Raw genomic sequence first — 12047 nt, 5'->3', positions numbered from 1 at the left:
AAAAAGACCAAAAAAAATTTATGTATATAAGTATTTTGCTTGCACATAAATAAATGCACCTGTGTCATGCAATGCCCAAAGAAAAGGGCACTGGATTCCCTGGAACTGGAGTTAAGGATGGTTGTTAGCTGCTATGTGGGTACTGGGAACTGAACCCAGGTCTTCCTCAAGAGCAGCCAGTGCTCTTAAACACTGATCCATCTCTCCAGTCCCTTTTTTGGCTTTCTGAGGCAGAGTCTCACTCTACATCACAGTCTGGCCTTGAACCTGCAATCCTCCTTCCTCTACTTCTGGAGTGCTGGGATTACAGCTGTGCACTACCACATCTGGCTCCATAAATTACACAGGTCTTAGTTTCTAGAGTTTATTCCACTTATGAAAATTCAGAGAGCTTTAAGCTCAGACATCTGAACATTTTCATGTGGTTACTAAGCTTAAAGTAAAATAGGTTAAAAAGAGGCTCATTTCTCTTTCAGCAAGGTAACACAGGCCCTGGCTTTTTTCTATCTTGCTACCCCATCATCCTGACCTCATTTGAGCAGCTGAAGCAGTTTCGGCTGCCTGAACTGCACTAGTGGGGAGTGACCTGAGGCTCATCCTAGACACACATTCCTTTCAAGCCAATGGCAGAATAACTGCACATCATTCCCATGCTGTTCCATGGCATGCCCAGCCGGAATGTACACTTGACTAGGCAGCCCATGCTAAGATGTGCCAACTCCAGGCAAACAACTAGAAATTTGCACTTTTTTTGAGGTAGGTTGTCTATAGGTGTAAGTTGGCCTCAAACTCACTATATAGGCAAGAATGACGTTGAGCTCCAATCCTCCTGCCTCTACCTCCCAAAAGCTGGGATACATGCATGCACCACTATGGCTGCGTATCGCACTTAACGAGGAAGCTGCTCTTTTTATTTATTTATTTAAATGTGTACGAGTGTTTTGCCTGCATGTGTGTAAGTATACCATGTGTGTGCAATCAAGGTCAGGATCCCTTGGAACAGGAATTAAAGACAGTTGTGAGCTGTCATGTGGGTGCTGGGAATTGAATCCAGGTTCTCTGCAAGAGCAGCCAGTGCTCTTAACCACTGAACCATCTCTCCAGCCCCAGTGAAGTTGCTTTGATAACTGTCCTCAAAATGCCACTCAAATAGAGAGGTCCATTTTCTCAGTGCCAAAGGACTATAATCTCCAAGGGACCTAGGTTCTATACTTTGCTGGTAACTCCTCTGTCAAATTGAAGACCATTAATAAACCACCTACTATCATTAATTTATAAATATATTTAAATTATGTTAGTAAACACATGAATTTGTTTCCATTTTAAATATATAATTGACCAGATTCTAAGGACTTACTTTCTTGGGTGGTGGGGAGTCAATTGTCTGGAAAATTCCTTTGTATGAATGTAGAGGTCAGCATCTAAAATGAAGAGTTCGATAACTTCAGCAGGAAGCGTCTTAGACACTATGAATATTCTAAGTAGTAGATCCTAAAAGACTTAAAAACTTCCCTATACATGCATTTATTGTTTTTGTACTTACAATACACAGACAAGGAAATTAGGCCCAAGGCATATATATGGAGTGCCAGTGTGCTGGATAGCTTTAGTGTCAAAAAGCTTATGGTTTAATAGTGATGTGTTTGTATGTCAAGTTGACAAGGGGTCAATTGTGCTGGACAGCTTTAGTGTCAACTTGACACACCTGAGTTGACGGAGCCTTAGTTGGGGAATTCCCTCTATTGGACCGGCCTGTGGCCATGTCTGAAGGGCATCTTCTTGATGAGTGATGTGGGAGGGCCCAGCCCACTGTGGGTGGTGCCACCCCTGGGCAGATGGGCCTGTGCTGCATAAGAAAGAAGGCTGAGCAGGGGCCAAGGGAGCAAGCCAGTAAGCAGCGTTCCTCCATGGCCTGTGCTCCAGTTCCTGCTTCCAGGTTCCTGCCCTGAGTTCCTACCTTGGGCTCCCTGATGAACTGCGACCTGGGAGATGTAAGCTGAATAAACCCTTTCCTCCCCAAGTTGGTACTTGTCAGAGTGTTTTGTCACAGCAATGAAGAAACAAACCAGGACAGCCAGGAAGCTGTATTGGTACAGAATGTTCGGCATAGACTCGCCACAGGCCCACTGTTTCCTCAACTTTCCCTTGCACAGCAGCATGAAGAGGGAGACAAGGAAAATGGCTTCTGATGACTGGAACCAGGGACAGGCAGAAGCAGGAAAGATAAATGTGAAATCACTCTTTGGCTGGGATTTCTCAGAAGAATTACAAGGCCTCGGCTGCCTTATCTGGGGGCTAAAGGAAGGACTCCACTTTCCCTTAAAGAACATATACTTCTGAGTATCTGACTGGGGAGACTCCCATGGGCCACACAGGCTGACCTGAGCATGCTGCCCTCCTCATTAAAGGGCGTTCAATGGCTGGAGTCATTTGATTCCATCCTTCTTCTGTGTCCTCTATTGGGACATCTCCCCCATTCCCAGGGGCAGAGGTGCAGGGAAGATGTGTGGGTGCATAGTTTTATTTATATAAATGGAAATATTCGAATCGCAAAAATATTTCTTAGCCTCAATCTCAGGGCCTCTCTGCATTCTTGTGCATGGTCTGGCTTGCTAACTCCTGTAACTGTGGGCAGTGTCTTGGTGCTGGCTGGCCACTTCAAGTCCCTCGGTCCTTGTCTGCATGCCCCCTCACAGAAGGCAGATGTCAGGGAGTTCTGGCCTCCCACTCTGCCATTCAGTGAAAGCCAGGGCATTTGCCACCTTGCCCTAAGTGGCTGAGAGCCAATTAAGTTCCACCTCATTGTCCTCATCCACTTCTTCTGTAGAGCACACTATTCTTATCCATCATGCTGATTTCAGAGACATTGTGCCTTCATGGAGACATGGAGCGCATCAGTTCACTGATCCTGGCTCATGTTTTCACTCCCAGACAGGCCTGCCACTCTTATACCTCCAGATCATCATTTTGAGAAACAATTTCTTTTGAAGAGTAATTCCAAAAGCTCACTAAAACTGAATTCTATTCAGATTTACCTGAGATCAAGAAATCTATAACTAGTCCATGTTTCTAAGCCTGAATTTACCCAAGCCTCCTGGCTCACACCTATAATTCCAACACTCAGTAGGATGAGGCAGAGGACTGCTGTAAGTTCAGGGTTATCCTGGGCTACACATTGAATTCTAGGGTAGCCTGGACTACAGACTGAGACCATGGCTCAAATAAACAAACAAAACACCCTGATTTTTGAGCCAATGGACTTAAACTGATTTCTAACATTGATACCCTTTCTAAGTAAACCTAGCAAATAATTCCAGCCTTACACCCTACTCCCCCAAGATGTGGAAAAACACGAAGACACACAGGAGGGAGGGACCATGGCTTCATATTGCCCATCGAAGGTCTTTTGGCTTCAGAAGGCTGCCACTTCCTGCAGTTCCAGCCCTTGACTGTGGTCCACTCTGAGTAAGTGAACTCCTCTGTGGAAACTTGAGCATAGCAAGGAGGTGGTGTCACCAACTGCCAGGGAAGTCAAGGGTCCTGATCCATCCAAAGACAAGGTGAAAAGGCAGGCTGGGGGAAGAAGAGGAACCAGTAGGTTAGGCCAGGAGCACAGTCCAGCCATATCTTAATGATGGAAAAGATTTGGGGAATGTATCATTAGGCAATTCTGTCATTCCTCAAACACCATGGAGTGTGCTTATGCACAGGCAGACAGTATGTGTACTATTGCACACCTGAATCTCTGAATGTGGTCTGTTGCTGACCAAAACATCATTATGTCATCTGTGGCCATATCCTAAGAACTCCAGAAAGCAGAGCCTGCACTGTTCAGACAGAGAACAAGTCAGGGCTAGGTCAGAAAAACACAGCGACACTGATCTGGGGCTTTGGGCTCTCTTCATGATAAAGGAGAATGGGAACTAAAGGCAGGCTTGGGGTTTGTTTCCAACTGAGCCAGTCTCCTACTGTCTGCAACTTTGAAGCCACTCTTCTAAGACCCTCGGTGCACATGCAGGTCAGGGCATTGGTGCCATCTGTTCAGGTCAACACTTTGAGACTGTGCTTTTCCATTTTTTAGGCTTGTGATCATTAAATCTGAAACATCCACTTTCTCATGCCCACAACTGTTATAACTGGGCAGGTAAGGAAGCCAGTTCCAGGTGAGGGCACAGCAGGCCTGTCCTCACTATATAAATTTGGTTTATGGCCATAGATGTTTACAGAGTAACACTGGAGATGCTCCCACCTCTTTTGTCTGGGAGGGTACCTATCTCCCCCTGAGGAGAACTGAGTTCCTTGAAGGTGGCTATAGAGTTGAGTTCAGTTCTCTAAATTAACACTATTCCTGTCTCTGGCCAAATCCTGCATCCAGGTCAAAACAACATAGAAGCAGTGCTGGTAAACACTTCCTGGAAGAAGAAAATCTAACACTTATTTGCAGCATTTGTCAATTTTCATGGTATAAACACCCCACCATAACAGAATTTCATGCTGCCAAAAATGTTAAATACAGAGCCCATGGCTAGAGAGACGGTTCAGTGATTAAGAGCACTGGCTGCTCTTCCAGAGGACCTAGGTTCAATTCCCAGCACCCATATGGCAGCTAACATCTATCTATAACTCCTGTTCCATGGGATCTGACACTCTCTGCTGGCCTCTGCAGGCATTGCATGACACAGGTACACTTACATACATGTAGGCAAAACACTCATACACATAAAATAAAAAGAAGAGGAAAGAAGGAAGGAAGGAAAGAAGGAAGGAAGGAAGGAAGGAAGGAAGGAAGGAAGGAAGGAAGGAAGGAAGGAAGGAAGGAAAATTTAAAATGCAGAGCTCATGCTGGGCATGGTGGCACATGCCACTCAACACTTGGGAGATAAGTGAATCTCTGGGAGTTTGAGGCCAGTCTGGTCTAAGTGAGGTTCCAGATCAGCCAGGGCTACATATTGAGACCCTGTCTCAAAATAAGTAAATACATAATTAATTAATTTAAAAATACAGCTCACAAAATTCCTGAGCATTTAACATTCAACCAGTAGGCACTGGCTCTAGCACATGAAGGACCGTGGAAAGTCATGTTCCACAAGATACTGGTTTTCTCTGGTGCTTTGAAGTGGCACCTTACTGTGACCTGAAACCCAGCTTGAGTCCTGACAGGCAGAGCCTTTAAGACTGTCCTTACTTTATCACAATCCCACCAAGATCTGAGGCTCTCATTTTATCCTTTAAAAAACTCAAAAGTTCTTGTTCCATTTTCCAGACAGTCCGAGTGTCAGTTAAAACCTGATAAGGAACTAAGGCAGAAAGACTGTAAAAGCCAAATGCATTTTCTCTGAAGTCTCAAGAATGACTCTGTGTATCTTGGTATGAGGGATGCATGGTGCCAGAGGTTGACCAGACATATTTGGTTATCTTGGTGTCTTGTCTCTTAACTACAAGGGGATTTACAGTGGCTGGAGAGGGGTGGCTTTGCACATGATAAGAAGTAGAAAGAGTTTTAAGGCCTCGTATAGCTTTTGAGAAGCACTGAGTGGCTGCTTACCTCCAGTATCTTGGTTCCAGATCTTCACCTTGGAGTCGTGTGCTGAGGTAGCAATCATAGGTAGCAAGGCCAAGGATCTTGGTAGGAAGACACAGGATGCAACTGTCTGTAAATGTCCCTTGTACTCACATATTCTGTCTCTTGTCTGCCTTAGGTCCCACAACTGCAAAATAATGACATGGGCCAGCTCATACACACACACACACACACACACACACACACACACACACACACACACACTCACTAATATCCATCCTTCCACTCCCCAGGACCCACCCCCCCCCAAAAAAAGATGAGCGGTCTTAAGTCTCTATGAACTGTTATAATGCCCATTTTACAGGTGAGGGAATAGAGAATTATGAGCAGAATTTTTTGGTGGGTCCTGGGGAGTGGGAGGATGGATATTAGTGAGGGTGTGTGTGTCTGTCTGTCTGTCTGTCTGTGTCTATGTCTGTATGTATGTGTGTATGTATGTATTCCCCTCCATCTATGTATTTAGGCAGCCAAATGAAGCTCTTATCTTCATCCACTATACCCAACCACCCATCCATCCAGTACTAATTTTAGCATCAACTATGTCTCGAACAACACTGTCTATGGATATGCCAGAAGGGTTGCTACCTTTTCCCTAATTAGGGAAGCAAAAGCTCATAATTCTGCAGTATGATGGAACAGTATGGGTTTCCTCATTTTCTGTGACAAGCACATATAGGTTCTGTGGGGACCCCGCAGTTAAGAGCACCTTCTCAGATGTACATACGGGTGCAGACACTCTAATTTGCTGCCTAGTGCCTCCAATAAAGGAAGTGACAGTCCTGCCAGTTCTACTCTTATTGATACAGATCAGACCACACGAGGAGAATAATGCTCAGCACAGAGAGCAAACTGAATGGTGTCTAAAAACAATGAGCTCACAGGAGACAGTGTCATCTCTTATCCAACTTGGATAAGAGATGCTACATCAGAAGCTTGCATACCCTAATCTATCACTTCTAAGGGGTGTGGTCCTATATAAGAGATTTCAACTTGCCATGCCTCCATTCCCTCAACTGTAAGATGGGCATTATAACAGCACCTAACTCACAGAACTTATTTTAGGGATTAAATGAAGTCATGCATGGAACCTTCCCAACATAGCGTAAAGGTATGATAATCTCAGAGCTGCAACTGTTTTTGGAAACTAGATCATTATTTTTACTGATAATCTGCAATTATGAACCTAAGGAATTTTGGAGGAGCCTAAAGAGTATGCGGAAATTACTGCAAGGAAGGTATATGGATAAAGGATGGGGTAGGCCCTGGACCAACTCTAAGGTGCCATACTTCCCCTAAAGAGCTTAAACTTCTTTTATCCTAGCCACATGTACAAAGAGAATCCATGTGGCTCTGCAAGCAGTCCCTTGCTTCTGTATGTAAGTTCCACTAGGAGGAAGGAAGTTGGGGCATCAGCAGCCAGCTGTGTTTAATTCTTCTCTATCCTGACTCCCATCCCATGTCTCTTGTCTACTATGAATTCAGAGTCCCAGGTTAACAGATGTTTCCTTTTTCTTTTCTTTTTTTTTTTTTGGTGCTGGTTTTTTGAGACAAGGTCTCATGATGTAGTCCTGGCTAGCCTGGAACTCACTATATAGATCAGGCTGGTCTCAAACTCACAGAGATCTGCCTGTCTCTTGCCTCCTGAGTGCTGGGATTAAAGGCATGCACCATCACACCTGGCCCAGTAGATGTTTCTTAAAAGAAGCAGCTGGAATGCAAAGGGCCATTCACAGTATGCACTTGAAATAGACCTGTGCCTTTTCAGAGCCTGTCTGCATGGCTCCTCAAAAGGCATGAGGGAGGCCAGGGCAGCCTATTCATCAGTGAGCAGACATCTGACCCCAGTCTTACTGTGGCTTCACAGCCTTCACCCCCAAAGCCACTGCTGCAGGAGATGCATCTGTGTCCATCCACACTGACTTCGCAATGGGTCTGGATGTGCTGCTTTGTGGGAAACATGTGAGCTATCTGAAGCCTCCGACTGTCCCATAATCTGAAAGGAATTAAAGAAGAAAATAACTTTGTGGTCAATGGGACTGAAACATACCTGTGATATCCCATTACTATGGCTCTTTGCTGCCAGTCAGAATGGAATGTCATAATTTACCAACTCTAAAGCCAACCGCTGCCACCTGAGTTCTTTCTATTTGAGATCTATTGAGCTTGGAGAAGAGATGCTTCATTCAAAGCTTGCAATACCCTAATCTACCACTTTTAAGGGGTGTGGTCCTGTGAAAGAGATTTCAACTTGCCATATCTCTATTCCCTCAACTGTAAAATGGGCATTTTAACAGTTCATAGAGACTTAAGTCCACTCATAAGACCACTCATTTTTTTTTTTTTTTTTGAGACAGGGTCTTCCTGTGGCTCCATTTGTCCTAGAACTCACTAGATAGACTTGGTTGGCCTCAAACTCACAGAGATCCGCCTGCCTCTGCCTCCCAGGTCCTGGGATTAAAGGTGTGTATGACCACGCCCAGCCTTAGACCACTCATCTTAGTGGTCCTTTAGGATACTGCTTTCAATGGACAAGAAGCCAATTTTATGCCTATGACTTAAATTTTTCAAAAAGATACTTGACTGTTGTTTTGAGCCAGGTCTTGCTATGCAATCCAGGCTGCAATCTTCCTGCCTCAACCTCCTGAGTGCTAAGTCCAGATCTACTGTGCCAGCCAAAAAATAGTTAGGAGTGAGCCATCATCATCCCATGTTCAGAACTAGGCTTTGACCGACTTTGGCCTTGGAGTCCACTGGAGAGCGCTGTGCTTTGCCTCTCGTCTCAGTGTTACCTCTGTATCTCACTCCCATTTTCTAGTAAAAAAAATCTCTTCTGAGAGCCCAATTTTTTTTTTTTTTTGTCTTTTTGAGACAGGGTCTCCCTGTAGCCCCAGCTGTCCTAGAACTCACTATGTAGACCAGGCTGGCCTTGAACTCACAGAGATCTGCCTGCCTCTGCCTCCCAAGGGCTGGGATTAAAGGCGTGCGCTACCACGCCTGGCCTGAGAGCCCAAATTTTGAGCCATGCTGTCAGTCTGAGAACTGTGAATTTTGTGACTCCCTGACCTAGATTCTGCTTTCTCAGAGGAGACTGATAGCTGGGAGACTGGAAACCCCAGGAGTCAGGCAAGGCATGAAAGCAGAGCTGGGCAGCCTGCCAGGTGGACCAGCAGGTGACAGTCTGAGGCTAGTCTAGACACATACACACACTGGGAACTGGCTGGGGCAGCTGCTTCAAAGCATTCTGAGCAGGGCCTTTTCCTGACCTATCTCGGACACACAGTCTACCCAGAAGCTCCCGGGCCCAGAACAGAGTGGTCCCAGCAGCAGCCAGCAATAGAGAGCTGGAAAGCCTGAGGAGGGCACAACAGCATGGAGAGCAGAGTAGAAGCAGAGTCATGTAAGCACGGGAGCCACAAACCTTCACCAGAAACACTTCCACAGCGGCTCAGTAGCCCACCTGATGGTCTTATCCTCTGAGGTCTGCAGTATATATGACTCTCTGGGGACCCAGCACAGGTGAGTGACCTGGAGCAAACAAAGTATTGAGCATGTCTCCATGTCAGGCCATGCCTCTGCTGCAGTTCCACAGCAGTTTGATGACCCACATCCCTCACCTCCTCTCAAGGATTCTCAACTGTTGAGTTTGGACCAGTAGGGACATTGTTCCATGGCTGGCAGTCCTCTGCCTGTTCATCTCCTTGCCACTCGGCAGCCATGGCAGCAGCAGGCTGGCTTTGTACTGCAGATGCTTGCGGTCAGTCTTGGAGTTCTGAACCCCAGCCAATGGTGGTAGGCAGGTGACAGCCACAAGAGCAGTCCCTGTGCTAAGCAAGGCCTCTTGAACTCTTCCTGTAACAGCTCAGGGGTTCATAAGAGTGGCACAGGTCCTTCCTGTCCCTGCAGCTCTGACTGAACAGCATGAAAGAGTTTTCAAAACAAGCTAGGGAACAGGATTTTGCTTTCCTCAGCATAGCATCTTCACAAATAGGGCATGGGGCAAGTGCATCTTGCCATTGGCAGATGTCTTCAAAACTAGAGTAGCTGATGACTAAACTCTGACAACCACTAGAGGAACATTTGCCATGTGTCAAGAACAATGACAGGTGCTTCACATACATAGCATCTCATCTAATCATCTGAAGAATCTTGCCTAATGACATCTCTTTCCCCACATTATAAATGAAGACATTTACACTCTAAGAGCTTAAAATAACACAATACAGCCCTTAAAGCTAATGAGTGATAGATTCATGGTTTGATGCCAGGGCTGGGAGTATAGCTTAGAAGTACAGTGTTTGCTTAGCAAGTACAAGGCTTGGAGTTCAAAACCCAGCATTGGAAACAAATGAAAACAACAAACCAAAATAAAAAAAAACCAAAACCAAAAACAAACCCCACACAAACACTTTTGGAAGCCAGTGTGACTGATCCCAAAGGCGATGCAAATTCTATACCACTCAACTCCTGCAGAGCAAAGGTTGGACTTATTTCTCTGTGTGATGCTACATATTCAGAGAGCAGCCACCTCGGTGTACATAAGCCTTAGGCTTCTGCAGGACACGGCACTGTGTCCTCTGTCATATTTCTATTCCTAACAGTGTCTGACCTACCAAAACTGTGGAAAAATTACACTTAAAAATTTTTTAAATTTATTTTTATTTTATGCGTATAAATGTTTTGCCTGCATGTATGTAAGTGAGCCTGTGTTGTGCAATGCCCACAGCAGACAGAATAGGGTGTTGGATCCCCTAGAACTGGAGTTACAGTTGTTAGCTACTCTACAGGAACCAAATCCAGGTCCTCTGCAAAAGCAGTCAGTGCTCTTAATCATTGAGCCATCATCTCTTTAGCCCACCAAAATTTGAAGAAGTAAATGAGGATAACGCTCTCTTTGCTCCTCCCTCTCTCCTCTCTCTTCTCCCCAGTGACCCCTCTCCACTGAACCCAGGCCTCCCTTATGCTAAACATTCACTCTTATCTACCATAAACGAGGCCCTAATGCCCTTCTCTCACCCCATGCTCCCTTCCACTGCCCTGTTTTATGACACCTCCGAATTCATACCAGATTCCTGGAGACACTTGCTCTCTCCACACACTGTCCAGTCCTCACGTCCCACAGAAGCAAGCTATTGTCCCGAGAGCCAGTGCATAGCTGTGACGAGTCTTTGAAAACAATGGTGAGAAAACACAACAGCCATGAGCTGGGATGTGCACAGGGGCTTAGGGAAAGCACCAAGGTGCTGGCAGGAGATCTGCTTTACTCTACCTGGACTCATAGCCAAGCCGGTGACCACCATGGCATGGCCAGACAGCTGCTGCCTGGGCTGTGAGGAGCCATGCAGGTCCCACATCATGACAGTCCTGTCTCGAGAGGCACTGAAGAATTGGCTCGATTTGGGAATACAGGCTATCTGCTCAGAGAACAAAGAAAAGCAGAAATAGGGCAGGTGTGTGTGCTAGACTAGACTTTAAAATTAGAAGATAGCTTTGTATACCCCTCCCCTGGTGGAGACCACTGCCCTCTTTGAACTCTTCAGAAAGCATGCAAAATTGCCAGTAGCCAAGATGTCTATGATGGCAGAGCTAGACAGGCAATTGTGCAGTCACAGGTTCTGAAGTGCAGCATCCCATATGTTTAGATTATAAAAAACTATGCCTTGGGGATGGAGAGATAGCTCAGTGGTTAAGAACACTAGCTACTCTTGCAGAGGACCCGGGTTCAATTCCCAGCACTCACATGGCAGTTAACAACCGTCTGTAATTCCAGTTCCAGGGGAATCCAACATTCTCTTCCAATCTCACTAGGCATTGTACAACATGGGTGCACTTACACACATGCAGGCAATACAGTCATACACACGAAAATAAAAATAATGTTTTTTTTTAAAAAACGATACCTTATTTATACTGTTGTATGAACATTTGCTCTGTACCTTACAAACAGGTCACATTTTATTGTAAATTGTTTCCTGAGCTCCTGCAGAGAAATGTCCTTTCATCTGTCTACCCTTTGTTCCTAAATACCTGTTTAGAGCACTCTACCCCTGAGAAGAAAACCTTGAAAGTTAGAGACTCAGCGTTCTTTGTTCTAGGGAGCAGGGAGCCATCTTTCCTTAATATTAAATTGTCTTGTGTGTAATATTTTATTTTATATCTTTTTTTGGGGGGGGTCTTTTTGAGACAGGGTCTCCCTGTAGCCCCAGCTGTCCTGGAACTCACTATGTAGACCAGGCTGGCCTTGAACTCACAGAGATCTGCCTGCCTCTGCCTCCCGGGTGCTGGGATTAAAGGCGTGGGCCACCACACCTAGCTTATTTATTTCTTAAAATATTTTATTATTTTTATGTGTATGTGTGTGTTGCCTGCATGTAGGTAAGCGCACCCGTGCTGTGCAATGCCCGTGGAACACAGAAGACGCTTCCGGATCCTCTGGTACTGAAGTTACACACAGTTGTTAACTGCCATG

General features: G+C 45.5%; 1 protein-coding gene across 6 annotated transcripts in view; it reads right to left on the bottom strand.

The window, feature by feature from the left end:
• Positions 1-1019: 1019 nt before the first annotated feature.
• Wdr31 (WD repeat domain 31) overlaps positions 1020-12047 on the bottom strand; it is a 31911-nt gene continuing 20883 nt past the window's right edge. For 4 of the 6 annotated variants that reach the window (XM_017798273.2, XM_008833513.3, XM_029563755.1 and 1 more), the window contains 6 exons: positions 10848-10992; positions 10644-10744; positions 9039-9106; positions 7433-7574; positions 5546-5708; positions 1961-3573 (listed from right to left, as the gene is read on the bottom strand). In XM_017798273.2, coding sequence (XP_017653762.1) covers positions 3413-3573; positions 5546-5708; positions 7433-7574; positions 9039-9106; positions 10644-10744; positions 10848-10992 — 780 coding nt within the window. In that variant the 3' untranslated portion in view covers positions 1961-3412. Of the gene's footprint in view, positions 1422-1960; positions 3574-5545; positions 5709-7432; positions 7575-9038; positions 9107-10643; positions 10745-10847; positions 10993-12047 lie in introns of those variants that run through there. The other 2 variants (XM_017798272.2, XM_017798274.2) reach the window with 2 other exon arrangements.

Source organism: Nannospalax galili, unplaced genomic scaffold, assembly GCF_000622305.1.
Source record: "Nannospalax galili isolate Female #2095 unplaced genomic scaffold, S.galili_v1.0 scaffold34, whole genome shotgun sequence".
NCBI lineage: Eukaryota > Metazoa > Chordata > Mammalia > Rodentia > Spalacidae > Nannospalax > Nannospalax galili.
The sequence above is the reverse complement of the archived record's forward strand: the minus strand, read 5'-3'. Positions and strand labels throughout refer to the sequence as shown.